General features: G+C 34.3%; 1 protein-coding gene across 4 annotated transcripts in view; it reads right to left on the reverse strand.

Moving 5' to 3' along the window:
* TTBK2 (tau tubulin kinase 2) overlaps window positions 1–25816 on the reverse strand; it is a 221075-nt gene that overhangs the window by 19152 nt on the left and 176107 nt on the right. For all 4 annotated transcript variants that reach the window (XM_031952168.1, XM_031952169.1, XM_031952167.1 and 1 more), the window contains one exon: window positions 19662–20250. In XM_031952168.1, coding sequence (XP_031808028.1) covers window positions 19662–20250 — 589 coding nt within the window. The remainder of the gene's footprint in view (window positions 1–19661; window positions 20251–25816) is intronic.

Consider the following 25816-nt stretch of genomic DNA (forward strand, 5'->3'; position numbering starts at 1 on the left):
TTTAGAAAAGAGTAAAGGAGGAACATTTCTTTAACTTCCTTGAAAAGATATTACTAGATCACTAATGTAGACATTAGTCTATAGTCTATTAAAACCCTTTTGCTCAAGATTGTCTGATGGATGGTTGACTAAAAACAAAGTATCCAATTCAAAGATCAATGTAGTTGAACTGATTATGTGTATTGTCCTGATACCATATAGAAGAAATATGATTCCTATTATCTGGCATTTCAATTCCCAGGTTCTTCCTGTTCCTTCTACCAATAAAATAGCTACCACTCAAATTTATGTACAACTTTTTGCTTTCTTCTATGATTAACAGCCAATCTATGTCAATAGTTTCAATACTACAAGTTTCAATTCGCATCAGTCATCTGTTCAGTTTGACCTATTCTATCATTTTTTCCCCTCCTACATAACTTAAGAGATGACACCTGGTATTTTCTTCACAAATCAAAATGTAAGAATGACTGTCTACTAATCTGGTATAACAAAACTGGTAAGAGCTTTTGCACATTTGCTTGGTGTAATAGAAATCAAGTCAAAAGAACTTTAATTTTAAAAGGATGAGAAAAGGAGAAAACTGGCTAAATATAAAAACATCCCCAAAAGTTTTAGTGAATTTTTTAATCAAAAAATTTTTTTTTGTTTCTTTACATCACCATAATTTCTTCAGTATCCTTCTCCATTTCCCTCTCAGAGGATCATCTCATTTAACAAATAGCAGTGTTAAAGACAACAGGAAAAAACTGCATAATTGATCAATATATCAATAAAGACCAAAGTGATGTGCAAGGTATAATGCTTGTGTATTTTCCATTTTTGCAAATGAGATGTCTTCTCATAATTTTTCTATGAAGTCACACTTGTTTTTTATAATTTTGCAACATTCACTTTTGATTTTTGTTGATATGAGGTTGTTTTTTACAGTCTCATGATTATAGTTATTATACATATTGGTATTTTGAGGTCTGCTTACTTCATTCTGCATTAGATTGTATAAATTATTACATGCTTCTCTGTATTTATTACACCTAATATTTCTTACAGCATAATAATATTCTATTATATTCATGTATCACAATTTGGTTATTCCTCAAATGATGGGCATCTATTTACTTTGTTAATAATTCACTGCTATAACACATATTAAAAAATGCTACTATAAATATTTGGTGTAAAGATGACTCAGTGAGGTGAGGAAGCTGCTCAAGCTATCCCAGTTTCCCTGGAAAACCACATGAAACCAAACTTCTGAACAGAATCTGATGGAATGAAATCACTCTCCAACTCAAGAGAGATTGGAATGATTTTTCAAGAAAGGTCAGTCTCACTGGGGTGAAAGGAGTGTTTAGCTCAGCTCAGACAGAATCTGGAAAAGCCGGTGAGAGGATCTTAATCACAGCAGATCAGCAACTGAGACCCTCGGTGGCTCAGTAACAGAGTAGACCTGTGAGGCAACTTCCAGTTCAAGCTCAGAAGGCAAATTCTGGGAAACCAGGTTGTTTCTTGGAAAGAGCAGATAAAACTGTCCCCTCCTGTGAGCAAAACACCAACACAAAGGGTCCCCATGCTCAAAGAGAAGCCTGGAAGAGCACTTTTACCCCAGGAGCAGAGCTCAACCATAAAAGTCACAAAAGAGGAAATTAAAAAAAAAAGACAAGGAAAGAAAATGAGTAAGAAACAGAAAAAAATGTAACCATAGAAAACTATTATGATGACAGGGAAGCCCAAAACACCAACTCAGAAGAGGATATCCACAGAGGAAATCTCAAAGAATTATATAAACTGGTCTTAAGCCCAAAGAGGCTTCTTGGAAGTGCTCATAAAAGACTTCATAAGGTAAATAAGGGAGGTAGAAGAAAAATTAAGAAAAGAAATAAGAGGTATATAAGAGAGAATCAATAGCTTGGAAAAGGAAGGAAAAAATAATTGACTGCAGAAAATAATTCCTTAAAAAATACAATTGGCAAAATGCAAAAAAAAAAAAAAAATCCACTAAAGAAAACACCATCTTGAAAAGCAGAATTAATCAAATGGAAAAAAGAGATACAAAAGGTAACTGAAGAAAATCACACATTAAAAACTAGAATAGGACAAATGGAAGCTAATGATGCCACGAGACATCAAGAATCAATAAAACGAATTAAAAAGAATGAAAAAATGGAAGAAAGTAGATACCTCATTGGAAAAACAGTCAACCTAGAAAGTAGAACCAGGAGAGAGAACTTTAAAATTATTGATCTATCTGAAGGCTATACCAAAAAAAGAGCTTGGAGAGCATTCTTCAAGAGATAATCATGGAAAAATGCCCTCATATACTATAACCTTAGAGGGAAATAGTCATTGAAAGAATCCATCAATCACCTTCAGAAATAGATCCCAAAAGGAAAACCCCAAGTAACATTGTTGCAAATCTCCAGAACTATAATCTCAAGGAAAAAAGTACTGCAAGCTACCAGACAAAAACAATTTAAGTATCAAGGAGCAACAACCAGAATTACCCAGGATCTGGTAGCTTCTACAATAAAGAATCAGAGGTCCTGGAATACTATATTCTGGAAGACAAAGGACCTGGAATTCCAATCAAGGATTAACTATCCAGGGAGACTGACGTCAGTCTCAGGGGAAGAGATGGATTTTCAATAAGACAAAAGACTTTCAATCATTTCTATTGAAAAAAGCAGAAGTAAATAGAAAATCTGATCTTCAAACACAGGACTCAAGAGAAGCATAGAAAAGTAAACAGGGGGAAATATATATATATATAGTTAAATTGTGTATATCTCTAGATGGGAAAATGATACCTGCAACTAGAGTATCTATAATTGAGGTAGTTAGAGGGGATGTAGTTGTGAATGGATTCAGATGTTTTGATATCAAAAAGAATAAAGACATTAAGAGGTAGAAAAAGTTTTAGTGGGAGAAGAGGAAAGGGGATGTACAATAGAACAAATTAGATCACATGAAGAGGCACAAAAGGCCTATTTCAATATAGAGAAAGGGAAAGTAAGAAGCATTGTCTGAAGCTTAATCTCATCATTTCTGGCTCAAAAAGGGAATAACTTAATCACTTAGTTGAGTATAGAAATTTATCTTATCCTATAAAGAAATAAGCAGAGAAAGGGGAAAGAAAAGGGAAGAGGGGTGATAGAAGGTAGGGCAGGTAGAGGGTGGGGTGGGTTAAAAACAAAATACTATTAAGGAGGGACAGGGTAGAAAGAGAGAACAAAAGTATATAGGAGAAGAAATAGGATGAAGGGAAATACACAGCTGGTAATCATAGCAGAGTGGACCAAAAAAACAGAAATCCTACAATATGTTGTTTACAAAAAAGATTATAAACAGAAAAATACAGAGTAAGGGTAAAAGGCTGGAACATAATTTATTGTGCTTCAGTTGAAGCAAGAACAGCAGTAGTAGCAATTCTGATCTCAGATAAAGCAAAAGTAAAAACAGATCTAATTAAAAGAGATAAGGAAACTACATTTTTTAAAAGGGTACCATAATATCATAAACAATGTAGTAACTTTTTAAATGTATATGCATCAAGTAGTAAAGCATCCAAATTGTTAGAGAAGATATTAAACTAGTTACAGGAAGAAACAGACAGAAAAACTATTATTAGTGGGGGACCTCAACCTTCCCCACTCACAATGAGTCAAATCTAACCACAAAATAAACAAAGAAACTAGGGAGGTTAATAAGATCCTAGAAAATCTAGATATGATATACCTCTGGAGAAAACTGAATAGAGACAGAAAGGAATACACGTTTTCTTTGTCAGTACATGACACTTACACAAAAAGTGACCATGTATTAGTGCATAAAAACCTCAATCAAATGCAGAAAGGCACAAATAGTAAATGCTTCCTTTTCAGAACATGATATAATACATATAAATTATGTTAAATAAAGGACCAGGGAATGATAGACTAAAAAGCAATTGGAAATTAAATAATCTAATTCTAAAAATTGATTAGGCCAATCACAGAAACAATCCATAATTTTATCCAAGAGAATGATAATAACAAGATAAGATATTAACCTATGGGATTCAGCCAAAACACTTTTTAGGGGAAATTTTCTATCTCTAAATAGTTACATGAATAAAACAGAGAAAGAGGAGATCAATGGATTGGGCATGCAACTAAAAAAGCTAGAAAAAGAACAAATTAAAAACCCTAATTAAATACCAAATTAAAAATTCTGAAACTCAAAGGAGAGATTAATAAAATTGAAACTAAGAAAACTATTGAATTAATAAAACTAAGAGTTGGTTTTATTTTTTAAAAATAGATCAAGCTTTAATTAGTTTATTTAGAAAAAGGAAAGAAAAAACCAAATTACCAGCATCAAAAATGAAAAAGGTGAGCTTATCATCACTGAAAAAGAAATTAAAACAATAATTAGGAGCTATTTTATCCAACTGTATGCCAGCAAGTGTACAAATCTAATCAAAATGGATAAATATTTACAAAAATATAAACTGCCCAGATAAACAGAAGAGAAAATAAATTGCTTAAATAGTTCCATTTTAGAAAAAAAATTGAACAAGCCATTAATGAACTCCCTAAGAAAAAAATCTCTAGAATTTACAAGTGAATTCCACCAATCATTCAAAGAATAATTTCAATATTATCTAAACTATTTAGAAAAATAGGCAAAGAATGAATCCTGCCAAATTCCTTCTATGACACAAAATGATTGAAACCTAAACCAGGAAGAACCAAAACAGAAAAAGAAAATTAGTATCAATGCAAAAATTTAAAATAAAATATTAACAAAGAGATTACAACAACAACTTATCTGTTTGCCTCAGTTCCTGATCTGTAAAATGAGCTGGAGAAGGAAATGCCAAATTACTCCAAGAAAACATCAAATGGGATCACGAAGAGTTGGTCACAATTCTTTTTTATTTTTCCTGGTTTTGTTGAGATTTCACATTCTTCATCCTCTGTTTAGTTAATTTAATTTTTTTTTGAACTTCTCTTTTTAATCAGATTGGCCATGGGTTTGTCAATTTTATTAATCTTTTCAAAGAACTATCTTTTAGTTTTATCCTTTCCATAGATTTTGGGGTTTTAGTTTGTTAATTTCTTTTCTAATTCTTAATTCCATCTTTGCATTTATTTTAGAATTGTTTCTTTGTTGATATTCTTACATTTAACAATGCATGCTGATTAATTTTTTTTTTATTTTTCCATTTGGTAACATATATTTGTAGAGAAATTACTTTTTTTACAAAGACTCTTTTAGCTACATCATCTCTGAAATTTTTGTATGTGTTTCATCATTATAATTGTCTTTCACATTATCTCTGTTTCTATGATTTCTTCTTTGATTTATTATTTAAGATTTTATTGTTAAGTCTTCCTTGGGTCTGTGTCTTTTGTTTGTGGCACTTGAACCAATTACTATTTTTATTGTATTATGATCTAAAAAGAATGTATTTATAATTTTTTCTTCTTAGATTTGTTTGCAATATCTCTGTGCCCTTACTTATGGTCAATTTTTATAAATATTTCATTAGTGTTGAGAAATATGTATATTCTTTTATAGTCCCATTCAGAAGATGCCACATGGCTTTTAACCATAGTGCTAGTTTTTCCAGCTGTTTATTAATTCCTATATTTTTTTCTTTTGTTCATTTTTCTGTTAAGATTCATCCAAAACTGAGAGGACAATGGAATATTCTGTCACAATTGTGTACTGTTTCTTGAATTTTACTTAATGTTTCCTTTATGAATTTAAATTAAACTAAGGATTTGGGAGCTTATATTACTATTACTGATTTGTTTTCTATAATTCCCCTTTCAATATAATATGATTGATTATTGATACTCTTATAATTTGAACGTACTTTTGCCATGTCTATTAGTATGATTGCCAACTTTAGCTTTTTTAGATTCATATGACAGATAGAAATTATTTTCTAACATTATCTTTATTTTACTTATGTCTTTTTTTTAAAAAGTGTTTCTTATAGACAACAAATTGTAGCACTTTGTATTCTTATCCAGTCTCAAAAATGTAATTGGATTGTTTAATCCATTTACATTTTATATTATGAGAGTTAAGTTTTTTCCATTATTAGATTTCCCCAAAGTAGTTTCTCTCCCACTTCCTTTGTAAACAAGATTCATCTCTTCAATTATTATGTAAGGGTAATCTTATTTCCATCAGCTCTCTTCTTTTCCCCTTCCCATTTGATATGCACTTTTCCTAGTTTTTGAATTCTATTTATTAGTTTCTTTTTCTTGTTTTATCTAATTATTTAATTCTTTCCCCTCTTTTTCTTCTGAACTAAGTAGTTCAAATAAAATCCCTATTCCCCGCTTTCTTTTAAACTTGTTTTCTTAATTAGTTTTTAAATTTTGTTTTTCTGTGTCTTTTTCTCAAAAAGATTTCCTTCTGTCATTCTCTTTATTATCTTCTTTTTATCTATTCTAGATTTTAATTCATGGCACTTATACTTAGTTAGTCCTAAAATCTCTGTATCCTTCATGGAATTAAAACTTAAATATGTATTTTGAGTTCCCTTTCCTAACAAGTTTGTTATTGCCTTGGATATCTTATCTCTTATCTCCCTCTTACCCCTCTTTAAAATTGTGCCTCACTCTTAAAATCACTATTTCCTGCAATGACAGTATAATGCCCCATGGTAGGAATTTTTCTATATGTATCTTGTTGACTTTTGATTTTCCCTTGGTCATTTCACCTCCATTTTTCTCGATATTTCATCCTTTGGTCCATGTACTCCCACCCTTCTGGATGTCACTGGACCCAAGAATGCTGATTCTACCTCTGAGGGCAAGATGAGTGGTACTTCTAAGCACCAAATTCTTGCAGATGATACTTATTGTAAGATCCCCATATCCCTTTATAGCATATTTCCCCCTATAGGATCATTCATAAGTAGAACTCTTCTTCCCCGCTCTTTCTCATTTCATATCATTTATATACCTTCTACACAATTTCCTCCTTTACCTCTCTCTCAGATGAAGAAGTGGCCTTACTCCTTACTAAAGCCAAATCTTTTTTCCTGACACATATGTTCCCTAAAAGGCAGTGACAAAGTCATCTGTAGGATTTTATTGGTTCAAGAGGCTAAGATTCAAGCTGTACATTGACTCAGCTTCCTGGTAGCTTCTGACTATACTGATGTGGTTTTCTGGTCACCTAAAGGCATAAAAAGGCTTACACATATTCAGTTAGGGTCTTTCAGATAAGCGATGTTCTAAGACCACTCAAATGAAAGTACACTTGCTAACCAAATGGGATAGAAAAAAACAACTCAAGAATGAAATTCTAAAAACACAAAGGGAAACTTTCACTGAAGAGAAATGAGCGTTATATGAAGAAGTTTAGATTTATAGAGTACATGCCATACATCCTAGATTTTTAAAAAATGTATGTATAGACAAGGGAAGGAGATAAAAGGGTAAATACAAAAGTATGGCACATTTGTAGTGGCTAGAAACTGGAAAGTGAGTGGATGCCCATCAGTTGGAGAATGGCTGAATAAATTGTGGTATATGAATATTATGGAATATTATTGTTCTGTAAGAAATGACCAACAGGATGATTTCAGAAAGGCCTGGAGAGACTTACACGAAATGATGCTGAGTGAAATGAGCAGGACCAGGAGATCATTATATACTTCAACAACAATACTATATGATGACCAGTTCTGATGGACCTGGCCATCCTCAGCAACAAGATCAACCAAATCATTTCCAATGGAGCAATAATGAACTGAACCAGCTACGCCCAGAGAAAGAACTCTGGGTGATGACTAAAAACCATTACATTGAACTCCCAATCCCTATATTTATGCCCACCTGCATTTTTGATTTCCTTCACAAGCTAATTGTACAATATTTCAGAGTCTGATTCTTTTTGTACAGCAAAATAACGGTTTGGTCATGTATACTTATTGTGTATCTAATTTATATTTTAATATATTTAACATCTACTGGTCATCCTGCCATCTGGGGGAGGGGGTGGGGGCTAAGAGGTGAAAAATTGGAACAAGAGGTTTGGCAATTGTTAATGCTGTAAAGTTACCCATACATATAACCTGTAAATAAAAGGCTATTAAATTAAAAAAAAAATTTAAAAAGAAAAAACAAAAGTATGGCACAACCCTATAAAAACATATTGAGTACTAAGGCATAGAATGACTTAAGGTTATTAAGAAAAGTTAAAGATGACCCAAAAATGTTTTAAGTTTCTTTTTGTTTCAGCACTTGTTTGGCAGGAAGATCAATGAAAAAATAGGACTGGAAGCTGCTTGAATGGATGGCACTAAGACAGCAATACAAGAGAAAGCAAAGTCACTTGATTTCTTCTTTTGTTTCTGTTTTCTGAGCTAAAGAATCTGATTTTGGAACAAAGATGACTTAAAGAGAGTTGATATTCAGGATAACAAAGTGACATTCTAAATAGCTGCCCTTGAAAGTTCAATCAGTTGAGCCAATGAACTACTTTTTTGAAGGTTCAAACAACTGGCAGATATGATTAAAAGCCACCATCAGCAATGTCTGAAAGATTGTAAAGCATCGGGGAAAATACTACATAAATTGAAGGGTAAATGCCTCTCTTTGAAAAATTAGGGAATAGTCTTCAAACTTTACTTGTACAAGTAAATTTTACTTGTAAAAGCAGAAAATCCTAAGAAGATGCTTAGTTATGATTTAGAAAAGTTAGCAGCATTCAGAGAGTCCAAATGGCTTTATCAAAAATAGAGTATACCACAATAAACATTATTATTTGCCTTCTTGAAAGAGTTACTAACCTAATAAATCAGGAGAACTCTCTGAATATGGTTTACTGAGATTTTAATAAATTGTTTAAGCTATCCTTGTGGAGAAGAAAGAATTAGAACATATACTTAGATCTAGAACTCTTTAAATGGTCATTACAGACTACTCATTAATGGTTCAAGTTTTTTTTTTTTTTAAAGATTAGGCAATTTTATTCCCTCAAGCAGAAAAATATTTAGTAATAAAGAATAGATTAATTATAATCAATTTAATATTTAAGCCTCATTGGGATTTTTTGCATATAGCTTCTTTGCAAGAGCTTCTTATTAGCTATTTCATGTTTTGCTTCCACATAATATGGCAAATGAATACCAAATGGCCTCTTTCTTAAACAGAGTTACTTTCTTTACTTTTGAAACAATATTGTGAAAAATATTTAGGTCCAGATAGAGTTAGACAGAATGTTATTACATTCAAAACATTATTCCAACAGAAACATTCATTTTAAATTTCTTTTTTTAAAACATCTTTTTTATAGAATATATATGTATATATTTATATAATGTGTGTATATTCTGTCTCTCTCTTTTTTTTTCTTTTGGCTGAGGCAATTGGGGTTAATTGACTTGTCCAGGATCACACAATCAGGAAGTATTAAATGTCTGAGACCAGATTTGAACTCAGGTCCTCCTGACTTAAGGGCTGGTGCTCTATCTACTATGCCACCTAGCTGCTCTTGTGTGTGTATTCTCAATACTACAAATATAAGCAGTTTAAGCAATGTCATTCATTTTTACTGGTAAAAGCATTTTATACTTTTAAGTATTGCTGGATCTTAAGTACTGGATTCTCATTGCCTCATTCTCAAAATCTTTAATAGATGTCTGTAGTACTAGACTCATGAATCACATACAATTATAACTATCTCAAAATTTTCCCTATGAAGCCCACAAAATTTAAGAATTAAATAGCCCCTGAAAATTCTTAGGATTCTGTCTTTGGAGATCTTTGTTATTTTTCCTAAGTTCAAGAGACTCAGTTTTGCAAATTACACATAACAATCTCTAGGTCGTTCATCAGTCATCAACTAGTGGCAAAAACATTTAATTAAGATAAATAAAATTGGTTCGAGATTTTTAGAGTCTCCAAAGGAGTATTCCAAAGCTCTATGCTTGGTTCTGTATTATTTAATGTTTTGAGTAATGACATGAAAAATGGAATGGGATGTTTCAGGAGGAAGTAGTGGTGTCCATCTTACTGAAGATCTTTAAGTAGAGCCTTAATGATTGACTGACAGACTGAAATAAAGAAAAAAAAATTATTAAGCACTTTTTATGTGTCAATTAAACACTAAGGATACAAATACAAGCAAACAAAATAGATTTAAGCTCAGGGAGCTTAAGTTCTAATGAGATAAGACAGCACATTAAGGAGGAATGAGAAAGTGGGGAAGAGCAGACAGAGGAAGCAAGTGGAGTCAATAGTGAAGGGAGCATGGTCTGGATCCTTAATGAAATGCTAGTCCAGGGAAGGGACTCAGCAATGAGAAGAATGAAAATCTTTTAACAAATGCTCACTTTATTTTTAATAACATTTTCAGAGTATGTTCCTGACAATAAAATAACTAACTGCCTTAAAGAGTGCAATTACTTTTATAATTTTTCACTTTGATCTAAAAAAATATTAAGTTCATTTCAACAGATATTAACTAAGCATCTACTTAGTATTCAATATAACAAATTGTATATAACAATATAACTTAATATTCAATATAAGGCACTGCTTTAAGTGCTATAATTATTTGATCCAGCTCCCTACTTTAGGTAAAAACATAGTGAGACTTTAGAGCAAGATGCTTGTCTTGCCTCAACAAAGGCAGGCAGCTCAGTCCCCCTATACCCACTCTAGCACAAACTAAATAATGACATGAAATCCAATTAAAAAACTATAATAAATGATTTTTCCCACCCCAAAACAGCATAAAAAGCCAGCCAGAAGATTAAAGACAATTAGAAAGGGAGCTAGTAGCAAAGTCAGTACCAAAGGCTAGCTAGAGACACTTGTTGCCTGGAAGGTTCTTTATTTGAGGGCAAAGCAAGCTGTACGCTCTACCTCTTTTTCTCCAGTCTGGGAATAATTCAGTCAAGGTAGCACTCAGACTGGGGTACAATAGGCACAGAGGTTCCCAGGTTTCTAGCACTCTGTCCCTAGATATAACAGAGGGTCCTCTAATTTTTAGGGAGTCTGTTACTTGGCTAAAATTTATCATTTTTCATTCTAAGCTATTTACTTTCCTTTTACTTGTTTCCTCCAGAGTCTTAATTTCTTCTGGGTAATTGTATAATCTTTGGAGAAAGTAAAGCTTTTTTTTTTTCTTTAAGTCTTTGCTTGAAGTTGTTAAAGTTGTTACATCGCTTTCTAGGATGGATTTTTGAACATCTTTTGGATCTGTGACTATTGTTTTTAGTGGTCTGTATCTTTGTTTTACTACTCTCTCATGTGTTAGTTCCTGAACTGGGGCTTTGTGACAGATTCCAGACTTTGTCTCTTGCTTTTGGGTAGAATGGTTGCCCAGTTTGACCTGGGTTTTTGTGTTGAACTGTACCTTCTTAGGTTAGGTTTGTTTAGATCTTTAAGACTCAGAAATGAAAGAAAGGTGGATGTTACTATTTCTCATAATTGAGGTGAATGGGAAGAATATAAATATATGGAGGAAGGAATAATAGGAGGGGACATCAGACAGAATGCATTCTTATCTGAAATGGACAAAGGAAGACTGAACATACAGAGTTTGGTGTAGAAATACATCATACTCAACAGGGGAACAGGTAGAGTGGGGGAGTAAAACACTCTCAAGTAAAGCAAATTTCTTGATCTCAAAGAAAAACAAAGAATTAGACCCTAAGAGAGTACCCATCAATGGGAAGACTGGTTGAACAGAACATGGTCTATGGAATGTTACAGGATATTATTGTACCTTTAGAAATGATGAAAGAAATGATTTCAGAAAATTCTGGGAAGGTAGAACTGATGCAAAGTGAAACAAGCAAATATAAAGGGAAAATGTATATAATGACAACACTTTAAAAAGATAAGTCTGAAAGACTTGAAAACCATGATCAATGCAATGACCAACCAAGCCTTCAGAAGACCCATGATAAAGTTATGTTACTCAGATGCTTGAAAGAGAGATGATGAACTCAAATTGCAGAAGAAGACTCTGCTAATATGATATGTTTTTTTCTCCTATTTTTAATTTTGGGGAACTGAATTGGAAGGGAGGGAAGGACTGACTGATTAAAAATGATAGAAAATATTTTTAAAAGAGTACAGAAGAGTATAAAAGAATACATAAGGCAGTTTAGGGGAACAAAGATAAGCAAGACAATTTTGAAAGTACTTAATTTTTTAAAAAATCGGCATAGAATAAAGATTCAGTTGCATATGCAACTCTCTTTTATGTTCTACTTTGTATTTAGAAATATTTATTTGGGATTTGTTCAGAATTTTAAAAAAAATTTAAAAGAAAAATATTGGGTTAAAGGGAATGACAGCTTTATCCTGGCAAAGGTAGAATTTGTACCCCCGAGAGAGACTTGAACCTAAATTAAACTTTCATGACATAACTATAATGATAATGTTAATGTTAATTCACATTTATAAAACACTATACTGTTTCTAAAGTGTTTTCTTCTCTTAAGAGCCTTGTGAAGTAGGGAGTATGTGCTGTTTACGTAGATTTTTAGATTATCTGGCCATATTTCTAAAATGCAGCTTTAAGAAAATAAAGAAAAATGATCTTTAAACTCTGGAAATGAGTATCCAGATGGTTCAGCTAGAAGTCCAATATAAAACTTTTGCCAAGAAGAAAATAACAAGTATTTCTTTCAAAGCACAATATTCTAAACTTGAACCAAACTTTCAGACAGAAATCACAGAATCACAAATTTTGAGTGAGAAGCAATCTTTGAGATCATATGGTCCGATCCTGACATTTCACAGATGAGGAATTGGAAGCTCCCAAGAAGTCACACAGATAAAACAAGAGTTGAGGGATGTTGTACAAGGACAAACAGTAGAGGGAGTAAGAGAACCATCAGAACGGGGCATAGAAAAAAAAAAGTAGCAAACATGACAAGTGCCAAGTAGCAAAGCAAGGAAGGAAAAAGAAACTGGAGTTCAATTACAATATTGGGAACAGAAATTGTACAATCATCATCAGTTACAACACACTACAATGAACCTAGGAACAGAATCTAAAAAGGAAATTGAGAAGGAACAGGACACTCTTATAGGACACTTCATTTTACAGGCATACATATATTTCTAAAGAGGTTGTATCTACTAAATACAATTCCAGATGTCAAACAGGATTTAACTTCCATTTGGAAATGGGTTCTAATATTAAAAAAAACCAGTTCGGAGACCAGTACTGTCCTGAGGTGCTTTATGATAAGGGTGGTTGCCAGATGGCTGTCAGATAAAGAAAACTTCCTGCTTTCTGGATGCATGAGAGATGAGAGGGAGGGGGGAGATTCAGGGGAATTTTTTGGCCCTCCTTTCATATCAGAGAAGAAGTCTAAATTTTTTCTTTTCTTTTATGGGTTTTTACAATATGCTATTATAAAATTTGGATTGATATTATACAGTTCTGTACATTTCTCAGTTTCTAAATTTTTCTTGTGGCATCTTCACATATTGTCTTGTGGCTTCCACAAAACTCCCCTAAAATTTCCATTTAATTTCTTATTACTGACCTGCACTATGTAGAAACCTCATTGGGAAAGTCATGATGTAGAAAAAATAACTTTTCTTTATTTTCTTTAACAGTCCTTTTATAAGGACTGGGGAAGAGGACAGAATAAAAGAGGACTCCAGAGTTTTGAATCTGAGTGATTAGTAGGGCAGCAATACTTTCAATAGAAATAGGAAAACAAGAGAGAAAAGCTTTGGGATGAAAATAGTGAGTTTGTGAACAACATGAATTAATATGAAATATATGCTATAATAAACAAGCTACAAACTGACACAATCACATTTTCCCCAACAAAGATGTATTTTAGAGTTTTAAAATCATGAAAAAGTCTACTAGGGGAGAGGGGGAGGCAGAGTCAAGGAGGAGGTAGATTAGAGGCAGCAACTAGCCGAACTCTCCCAACATTCCTCTACAAACAACATACAAATCAAATTTTGGAGTGGCAGAGCCAACAAAAGGTCAGGATGAGACATTTTTCCAAAAGAAGACAACTAAGGTCAACAGAAGTCTGTAACACTGGAACCCTCAAGGCAGCACCACCAGCAATGGGTTCTGCAGTTCTGTGACAGCAGCTGTAGTAGCAATAGCAGCTTCAGTAGGCTTACCTCAGAGATAGTAAGAGGGTTGGACTACTGATAAAGTGATTACACTGATACTGATTACTGGTAAAAAAAAAAAAAAGATGCACTGGCATTGGGTGCATTTGGTCCTGATTCACAACTCCACTGCCCATACAGAATTCTGAGTCACAGTTACAAGACAAGAGTATTAGTCACAAGAGAGCAGAAGAGGCCCTGTACACAGTTCCAAGGCAGAGAGGAACACTAATGTTTGCAGCTACAGGGAAGCAGGCTTCTTCCTGCATAAAGACTCAAATGGGCCTACCTGGTCAAGTGCAGAACAGGAAAGCAGTGACTATATTCTCTCCCCAGAGCATACCTCCTTGGAAACACCAAAAACTTACAGACTCCCTGAACTAGCTATGAAAACAAAAGTAAGAAATTGATCTGAAACTTGAGACAGTGCTTCTCCATCTTCAGGTGAGCAGAGCCTATTTTAATATAAAATTAAAAGTCAAGAAATAAGCAAACAACAACAAAAAACACCCGACTGTAAAATGTTACTATGGTGGCAGAGATGACCAAACACAAACTCAGAAGACAAAATCATGAAACAGCTAACTATATTCAAAGCCTCAAAGAAAATTGTTAATTGGACCCCAGCCCAGCAAATATTCCTGGAGGAGTAAAGAAAGAAGTGCTTTATGTTTAACATATATTGGATTACTTGCTATCTAGGCGAGGGAGTGAGGGGAAGGGAAGGAGAAAAAATTTGGAACAAAAGGTTTTGCAAGGAATGTTGAAAACGATTTGTGCACATATTATGAAAATAAAAAGCTAAAGAAAAAAAAGAGATGTTAGAGGAAAATATGGAAAAAGAAATAAGTTATACAAGAAAATATGAAAAGAGAACTAATAGGGTAGTAAAAAAAATAGTGAAGAAAATATTTTTAAAAATTAGTTTAATTGGGAGAAGAGGTACAAAAATTCACTGAAGAAAAGAACTTTTTAAAAAGCAGAATAGGCCAAATGGAAAAGGATATACAAAAGCTTACTGAAGAAAATAATTCTTTAAAAATGAGAACTAGGAAAGTAGAAGCTAATGATTTCATGAGACATCAAGAAACAAAGGCAAAAGAATGAAAAAAATAAGAAAATGGAAAACTACTGATCTGGAAAATAGCTTGAGGAGACATAAATGAAGAATTACTAGATTACTTGAAAGCCATAATCAAAAAGAGCTTAGATATCATATTTCAGAGAACTTCCCTGATATCTTCCATCTACAATGTAAATAGAAAAATGAAAGAATTCCCTGTCCATATCCTGAAAGAGATGCCAAAATGAAAGCTCCCAGCAATATTATAGACAAATCCCAAAGTTCCTAGGTCAAGGAGAAAATACTGCAAGCAGTCAAAAAAGAAACCATTCAAATATCACACAGTCACAATTACATAGGATTTAATGGCTTGCATGTTTGTTATGGGAGCAACCTGCTAGTGGCTGCAGGGCATTTACTTCTGACCAACAGAGTAGATCCCTTCATGTGAGAGGATTGATAATGATACAAGGAGACTGAGAGGCAGTTGCATTCTCTGGCCTCTTTCCTCTTCCCTCTTGCCTCCAATTTATTTCATTCCCAATCTATAAGCATCAGTAAAGACTGAGTTGCAACTCCTTCAAGTATGTTATGATTCACAGCTGTGAGGCTTTTGGAGAATCATCCTGCTCTTTCACACTTAGGCATGGTCCTTAACATACAGGCTACATGGCATATCTCAGAGAGAGAAATGCCTCCTTGCCCCTAATACATGTTAAAGTAGCTGAGGGCTTAAAATATGATATTCTGAAAGACAAAGGAGCTATGATTACAACCAAGAATAAGCTACCCAGCAAAACTGAGTTTAATCCTTCAGGAGAAAAAAATGGTTATTTAATGAAATGGAGGACTTTCAAGCATTCCTCAAGAACAGACCAGAGCTGAATAGAAAATCTACCTTTTAAACATAAGACTTAGGAGAAGCATAAAAAGGTAAACATGAAACAGTGTCATAATGAACTCAATACAATTGTTTGCATTCCTATATGAAAATATGATCCACATAATTCCTAAGAACTTTATGCTTATTAGGACAGTTATAGGAAGTCTACATAAACAGAGGATATGGATATGAATGAATGGATATGAGTTAGGTTGGGATCTCTAGAAAAAATGAAGAGGTAAGAAAGATGGATGTCCTAAAAAAAAAAAGGGAAGAAAGAAGTAGCATGGAACAAATTTTCTCACATATAAGAGGTATATAGTGAAGAACTTTTATAGTAAAAGGGAGGATGGGAATGTGGTAGACAATAATTGAATATTACTTTTAATGAGAATTGGTTCAAAGAGGGAAGAATACACACACACACACACACACACACACACTTTCAGATGGATATAGAAATTTCTCTTACCCAACAGGGAAATAGAAGGGGAAGAGATAAAAGAAATAGGAGGGGGATAATAAAAGAGAAGGTAGATTAAAGGAGGCAGTGATTAGAAACAAAACAAGATTTTTGAGGGGGGACAGGATAAAAAGTGAGAGAAGAATAAATAGAAGAAAAGGATGGAAGAATATAGAGAATTAGTAATCATAACTGTGAATGTAGATAGGATGAGCTCACCAAAAAAATGGAAGTGAGTAATAGAATAGATTACAAACTAGAATTCAACAATACGTTGTTTATAAGAAACACATCTGGGACATAAAGACACCCACAGAGTTAAAACACAAAGGCTGGAGAAGTTTTCATGCTTCAGCTGAAGTTTAAAAAAAAAGAAAAAGGGAGAGAGAGAGAATAATGAATTCAAACAAAGAAAAAGCAAAAACAAATAGACCTAATTAAAAGAGAAAATAAAAAAAATTACATATTACTAAAACAATGACATAATATAAAAATTGTTCACAGGAAGTTTCTCTGGTTAAAAAATTTCTCAAAAATATAAGGAATTGAGTCAAATTTATAAAAAAAAAAAATAAAAACCATTCCACAGTTGATAAATGGTTAAAGAATATGAAATGGATATGTAGGTGGAACAATAATGAATAGAGTGCCGAGTCTGGAGTCAGGAAGATTCAACTTCCTGCGTTTAAATATGAACCTACACACTTAGTAGCTGTTATCACTTTGTTTGCCTCAGTTTCCTCATCTATAAAATAAGCTGAAGAAGGAAATGGCAGTATCTTTAAGATGCCAAGGAAAACCTCGAATGGGTTCATAAAGAATCAGACATGACACAAATTTTGACTTATCAACATTGACATGATATGAACAGGCAGTTTTCAGAATATGTTCTCAATCAACCTTTGAGTAAAGAAATGAAATTTAAAATGACTCTGAGCTACCCTCTCATATCTATCAGCAATAACAAATTCTGGAAGTATTGAGAAAGTAGGTATACTAATAAAATGCTAGTGGAGTTGTAAAATTGGTCTAATCATCCTGGAGAAAATTTGAAACTATTCTTAAAGAGTTATAAAATGGTGCATACTCTTTGATCCGACAATATCACTATGTTTGTATCCTAAAGAGATTTTTAAAAAGGGAAAAGAACCTATATATACAAAAACATTTATGGAATATCTTTTTATGGTGTCAAGGAATACAAAATTGAGGAGATGCTCATCAATTGGGAAACTGCCAGACAAGTTGTGGCATATGATTGTGACAGTACTACTGTGCTTAAAAGGAATGACAAGAGGGGGTGGTTTCAGAAAAACATGGCAAGACCGAAATGAACTAAAGCAAAGTAAAGTAAGAAAAGCCAGGAAGATTACTATGCACAGTAACAGTAATGATGATTATCTGTGAAAGACTTAGACAATATGGTGCCAAGAAAAACAAACAGATCACCTCTTATCTATCAAACTGACAAAAATAGAATAAAAGTGAAAAAAATTCAATTTTGGTGGAATATGCAAAAAAAAGGAAAATCAATTTGCTGCTAGAGGAGCTTAGAATTAGTCCCACTATTTTAGGAAAGAATTTGGAATGTTGCAAAAAAAGTCCAATGGAAAGGAAGTGTGATTCCCAACAACTCCATGTATGGTTTCCTTCCAAGAGAAGTTCAACCTGTCAGAATAAGACCAAAACACCTATATTGATCTCCTTTTGGAAGTGGGACTCACCAGAATGTTGGTAGCTTGGCTTCTTAACAAACTCAAGTGTTTCTCATCCTTTACAGAGTACTAGCCCCAAGCTGCTATGCACATTTTGGATTATATGGGCACCAAGAGAAGGTGGAATTCATTGAGGAGAAGATATATTTCTTTTTTGGCCTACTGATAGTCCTTTACATAATATTTTCTGTAATTTCTGAGGGATGAACCAGAGCCATGCATTTTTATCTTGAGTGTTTGTATGACATATGAGAGCCCTTTTACTGACATCTCTATAATCTGATATTTCCAAGAGGTAATTCAGGGTGAAGATAATATAAACCAAACACACTAATTGTTAAAAAGGTATGTATTTTTTTATGTAAGTTGGATGTCAAGCAAGTGATTAGGAGGAAAGGTAGTGGTATTTGGAAACCATAATGTGATCAAGGGATCTAAGCTGTAAAGCCTTAAAAGAAAAGGAGAAATCTATAAGTCAAAGCAGGCCTGTAATACCACATACTCCATATGTACACAATCCCCTATATTACAACTCTATATACACCAACTCCAAAGGCTACTTGCTTACACTTTTCCAGGTTTATGCCTTGATTTCCAGTATGTTCCTCTGAACATATCTGATGTGAATCTGACACTTCACTCCTACTACCAGCTGGGGAGAGAAGATAGATCCATATCAAATATGAAGTTTTCTCTCGCCATAATTGTTAAAAAAAAAAATCATCATAGAGGCCTCTTTCACCTATTGATCATTAGGCAGAACTAACTACCTTCTATGGGTGGAATACCTTATTATTTCTTGACTAGTAAAGCCCCTAATCAGTCTGATAAACAAGTAGATGAGACTCCAGGGTCTAAATCTTGTTGCCATGAAGGCGGATGGGCTCCCTAAACCCCCTGCTCAGAGGACAGAGGGAATTTTTCTGATTGGTCCCTAGGGATACCAGATGTCTCCAAGATGCCAACCAACTGAGAGTCAATGGGGATGGATTCTTGTTTGGACAGTGCTGAACTTTGAGTCCAGCACCTTGGTTTGAATCCTGGTTCTGCCCTTCAGTGTCAGAATGACTCTTAACAAGCTGCTTTTTTTTTTTTTTTTTTTTTTTTTGTAAGTTATCAGTTTTCTCATCTGTAAAATGAGCAAGTTGAACTTGATAACCTCTAATGTCCCCTCTAGTTCTAGATTTATGAACCTAGAAAATTCTATGTTAAGTGTACTAAATAAAACATATTTACACTGTTTAAATGGTTTTGTTTTAATTAATGAATTAAGAGGAATTAATTTCAAAATTCTGTTCACTATGACACTTTCCAGAGCTCAGTCAACTGCAGAAGAATTCTAGGGGAATAATTAGTGCTTGTCTTAGATCATATTAAACTGAGGATAGAGCAAATGGAAGATAAACACATTACTTACTGGTGTGAGGGGTCCTTCTGCTTGAGCCTCCATTGGGCTTGTGGGCGTGGCTGCAAGAAACTGGCCAGCAGCTCCAGCCTGGAGTTCTAGTCTATCTGCATATTGCTCTGACACAGCAGTGCCAGGACACGCCACAGACAGAGTCAAGACCACCTCAGGAGCTCCATTTTTTTGATGGCTATCTTCTACCCAAGGACCTAATTTATGCTGTTCTTCTTGAGGAGATTCCTCCAGGATTTGCAGCACCTCAGGTTCCTCATCTGAAGGGCTTCCAGTTTTATGCCCTAATGCCCCATTCGTCCTGAAATCATGAAGGTCCCGCTCCTTGTCCACAATCACCCAGTCCTTGGAATCAACCTCCTGCTGGCAGGAGCTGAGGTTGACAGCTATAAATCCATTGCTGCCACCACCATCTGCCTGCTCTGGGGAGTTGGCAGAAGCAGGTTTAGAAGCATCCGGGAGATATTCTTCATCATAATGCCAGATGTGGTCAGTGCGGGTCACAGCAGGAGTGCAGGGCTTATGAAGAAGAGAAGCAGGGATAACAGGTTCCTTTTCCACACTGGAATCTTTCTGCATTTTCTCCAAGCTTGAAGAAATGGAAAGAGAAAGTTACTCAAAATTGCTGGAGAATGGGGGGTTGGGGTTGGGGGAACTGCTTATATAGTTGATAAGCTCTTCACAGATCATTTATTCAAATGATAGCTTCCCAACAACAAAATACAAGCATCAGTATGCCGCATGGAGCGTGGCCTAATCACCCAGACATGTTGATCATTAATAGACACACTGTTCTTTTGGGAAACAGTCAAAGACAGGAGGAGGTATCTCTTTATAGAGATCCAGATAACAAATTAAGAGAAATAAATTGTATAATCTTTTCTATTTAGTCTGCCAGTGTAATCATTCTGTCCCCCATTTCTTCCTGAAACTATTTCTGCCCAACCAGAATTCTACAAAAGACAGTGAAAAAAATGCATGCCACTTTAGACAGAGTAAATAGTTTATATATTTGTTCAATTCTTATAGCTGTATACCCATATTTTTCATATTTATAGCTCTAGAAATATCTTCATTGATTGATAATGCTTTAAAGGACAGACAACTGTTCAAATCTTCTGCATATTATACATAAGTATGGTAGGGATAAGTAGTGACAGATTGTAGGTAGTGTTAAAGTAAAAAGTACCAGTATAGGAAAAAGGAAGACTATTGCTGAATCCAATTCCATTAAAGTCACTTTCCACAAGGACTAGTGTAGTACTCTCCTAACTGATCTTTTTGCTTCTAGGCTCTCTACTCTTTAATTCAAATTCCACAAAAGCTGCCACATTAATATTCCTAAAACACAGATCTGACATGTCATTCCCTTGTTCAAAAAGGTGGTTTCTTAATGTCCTTAGGATAAGTCCTCTGTTTTAAAGCTTTTCACAACTGGGTTTCAATTTATCTTTTGAGATCTCACATTTTACCTCTTCTGCCTACCCCACCCTCACTACACATGTACACTCTCTATTCTAACAAAACTGGTCCACTTGGTGTTTTCTATGATTCCGAAGCTAAGAGCCTTTTTATATATGATCTCCCAAAGGTTAACTTCTCCTTCTGGAGGCAGGGCTTAAGGGAGGTGTGAATTCGGATATCTCATACTAAACCCTGAAATCTCCCAACCGTGTGAACTCCAATGAGTACTTAAATACTTTTTGCTTATCAGAGCTCTCTAAAGATGTGAACACAAGCATTGTTGTCTATCAGTATTAGCAACTTAACACCTTCCACTGTATCAATTCCATTGAGTTAACACCAGGATTCTGACAGCTCCCTTGAGTTTTCACCTTGTTTCAAATTGAGTTGACACTAGGATTCCAACATCTCCCCCTTTCTTTTGATTTAGAACATAGACGGTCATAACCTTCCTGACTTCTCAAGGAGGTGAGAACCCCAAAAAGGTGATTATGCCCTCCCTGACTGCTCAAAAAAGAAGTGAAAAGCCCATAAAAAGAAGGTGGTCACGCCCTCCCTGACATCTCAGGAAGGGAGATGAAAACACCAAAGGAAATAGAAAATGAAATCAGATTAGTGGGTTTCTAAAGGGGCTCACTTGAAACAGGTATGAAACAAGGTGTACATAAATCCATCAATATGGGAGGCATTACACATAATTACATAAAATACATAAGCATATAGCAATATAACAGGCTAGTAGCAATGTAACAAATAAAATGAATCAACATTAGAATTTGTACATGTCCATAAGTCCTAGAAATATTCTAAATCAAAAGAAAAGGGGAGATGTTGGAATCTTTACAAGTTGTTAAGTCATTAGAGTTGACACTAGGATTCCAACATCCCTGGACTCGGACTTTCAACTCTTCATGCTCTCCAGGAGGTGAAAGTTTCTGTGGTTCCTCTAAAGCAGGGGTCCTCAAACTATAGTCTACGGGCCAGATGCAGCAGCTGAGGATATTTATCCCCCTCACCCAGGGCTATGAAGTTTCTTTATTTAAAAGCGCACAAAACAAAGTTTTTGTTTTTACTATAGTCCGGCCCTCCAGCAGTCTGAGGGACAGTGAACTGGTTCCCTATTTAAAAAGTTTGAGGACCCCTGCTCTAAACAGTCCAGCCAAATCCAGCTAGCTCTAAGGTTCCCCACTTGGTGTTTCTATGAAGCTAACTTGGAGGTGTTTGCACTTCATATTAGTTAATCTCTGGCATGGGGTCTTCAGATCTTCTTGGGTTGTACGAGGAAGACCCTTGCTCTGCCCCAAGTGTTCTTGATTTTTCACCTCTCTGTTTGCCCTGAGACAAAAATCTGTTCTGTTTGTGGAGGATATCTGGAGAACTTGAAATTTACCTATGTTACTCTGCCATCTTCCCAGCATCCTCTCCCAAATACTTCAAAGATCTATCATCCCATTAGTCTTTGTAGTTAGTTTTAACTTAGAATAAATCAGTTTAATCAATTCCTTTTGTTAACTCTTGCTGAATAAAACTGCCTCCAAAAGTTCTCCTTTGATATCAAGTTCATATTTTTGTTTCCTCAATCATTTCATTTTTCATGCACCATATGTCTCATGGTGGCAAGAAAGGTAGCTCTAGCTTTTTGGAAGATATGCAAACACAACAGGAACTATGGCATATTCTATAAGGCAAGAGATTATGGTCCCAGAGATGGAATGAAAATGCTGAAGCTGGTTCCCTGTTGCCTTGTCCACATGCAATTCTGAGCTGCAGCCTTAGGGCCAAGAGGAAGGACTGTAAAGCTATAGGGGAACAAGGACCCAGGTCACCATTCCAAGGAACAGAGAAGTGCTTATGGTCACTCAGGAGGAACAGAGATGCTGGGTTCAATTCAAGATAGAGGGAAGCACTAAAAATTGGGGCTGAAGGAGAGTAAAGGATACAATTCTAGAGCTAAGAAGAATGCTAATTATAACTACAAAAAACAAGATTCCTTCCTGGGTAAAGACCATAGTACACACAGAAAAGCAGTGATCACACCTTTCCTTAGAACATATCAACCTGGAAACAAAAAATATACACATTTCCAGAGCTAGCTCTGAAAACAAAAGCAAGAAAGGTCTACAGATTCAAACAGTGCCTCCTCCACTCCAAGAGTAGAGACCAACTTTAACATAAAGTTAAAAGTCAAAGAATATACGGGGAAAATGAACAAACAAAAAGAAAACCTGACCATAACAAGTTACCATGGTGACAGGGATGCTCAAGACAGAAATCCAGAAAAAGGCAACAATGTCGACACAGCTTCATGTAAAACCTCAAAAAAAAAAAAAAAAAAAAAATAAAAATAAAAAGAACTGGATACAAACTGAAAAAGAATTCCTGAAAGAGTTCAAAATAAGATTTTAAAATTCTAAAAAGAAAGACAGAAAACTGGGGAAAAAAATCAGAGTGATTCAAGAAAATTATGGAAAGACTCAACAGCTTAGTAAAAGGGACAGAAAAAAAATACTGAAGAAAAATAATCTTAAAAGACAAAATTGACCTAATGATAAAAGAGGTACAAAAATTCACTGAAGAAAAGAAGTCCTTAAGAAGTAGAATTGGCCAAATGGAAAAGGAGGAAAAAAGGCTCATGAAAGAAAATGATTCCTTATAAATTTGAACTGGGCAAGTGGAAGATTAGTATCTTCTACAAGGCTATATAAGACTCCATGAATCAAAAGAATGAAGACAATAGAAGAAAATGTGAAATAGCTTACTGGAAAAACAACTGACATGGAAAATAGATCTAGGAGAAATAACTTAAGAATGACTGGACTATCTGAAAGCCATGAACAAAAAAAGAGCCTAGAAATTACCCTTCAAGAAATTATCAAAGAAAATTGCTCTGAAATCGAAAAAAACTAGAGGGTAAAATAGAAACTGAAAGCATCTACCAACCACCTCCTAAAAGAGATCCCAAATTAAAGCTCCCAAGAATATTATAACCTAATAACTGAGCTTCTGGGCCAAGAAAAAAATATTGCAAGCAGCTAGAAAGAAACAATTCAAATATCCTGGAGTCACAGTCAGGACTACACAAGATTTATTAGCAGTTTACATATTAAAGGATTAGAGGGTTTGAGATATAATACTCTGGAAAGCAAAGGTGCTAGGATTACAACCAAGGATAACCTATCCATCAAAACTGAATATAATCCTTCAGGGTGAAATATGAATATTTAATGAAATTTAATGAAGATTGTCAAGGATTCCTGACCAAAGTTGAATAGAAAATCTGACTTTGAAATACAAGACTCAAGAGAAGCATAAAAAGGTAAACATGAAAGAAAAATCATAAAGGAATCAATAAGGTTAAAATATTTACGTTTCTATATGAAAAAATAATAATTATAACTCCCAAGAATTTTATCATTATTAGGACGGTTAGAATGAGTATACATAGAAGTTATGAGTGTAAGATGACTATGATAGGATGGTTTAAAAAAATAAAATGAAGGAGTAAGAAAGAGAAATATATTGGGAAAAGTGGGAAGGGGGAGAAAGAATGGGAGAAACACATAAAGAGACATGAAAGAAAAAGCTTTTACAGTGGAGGGGAAGATGGTGGGGGTGGTTGGCAGGCAATGCTTAAAGTTTTCTCTCATCAAAATTGCTGCAAAGAAGGGATAACAGATCCAATCTGTTGGGTATGGAAATCTAGCTTACTGTACAGGGAAGTAGGATGATAACGAGATGAGAAAGGGAGAGAGATTAATACAAGGGAGGCTGGATTAAGGTAGGTTGTTATCAGAAGCAAAACAGACTTTTGAAGAGGAACAAGGTAAAAAGAGAATCAATAAAATGCAAGAAAATAATCATAACTGTAAATGTAAATGGCATAAACTCACCCACAAAACAGAAGTGGTAAGCAGAATGGATTAAAAATCAAAATCCAACACTGTTGTTTACAAGAAACAGAGAGATACAGAGAATAACAATAAGGGGCTGGGATAGAATCTATTATGCTTTAGCTGAGGTTAAAAAACAAAAATTAAAATTATAGTTAGCAATTATGATCTCAGGCAAAGCAAAACAAAACAGACAAACAGGGAAATTATATTTTGCTAAAAGGTACCATAGACAATGAAGTAATATCAGTATAAATATATATGTGCTAAATGGCATAGCATTTAAATTCTTAAAAGGAAAAAGCTAAATGAATTACAGGAGGAAATAGACAGTAAAATTATACTCATAGGGTACCTCAGCTTTCCTCTCTCAGAATTATGGTGAATCTAATCATAAAATAAACAAGAAAGGAGTACAGTAAATGAATAGAATTTCAGAAAGTTTAGATGTGACAGACCTCCAGGAAAAAACCGAATGGGAAAAGAAAAAATACACCTTTTTATTTCAGTTGTACATGGCACCTTCAAAAAAATTGATCATAAAAACTTCACAACCAAATGCAGAAAAGCAAAAATATTAAATGCATCATTATCAGACCATAATGTAATAAAAATTGTGCTCAATAAAGGACTGTGGAAACAGATTTAAAAGAAAACATTTAAAATAACTTGAAAACTAAATAATCTAGTCCTAAGGAATAAGTGAGTCAAAGAACAAATCATACAAATACTTTCATTAAAGAGAATGACGAGACAATATACTAAAATTTGTGGGATGCAATCAAAACAGTACTTGGGGAA

This window comes from Sarcophilus harrisii, chromosome 2 (genome assembly GCF_902635505.1).
Source record: "Sarcophilus harrisii chromosome 2, mSarHar1.11, whole genome shotgun sequence".
Taxonomy (NCBI): domain Eukaryota; kingdom Metazoa; phylum Chordata; class Mammalia; order Dasyuromorphia; family Dasyuridae; genus Sarcophilus; species Sarcophilus harrisii.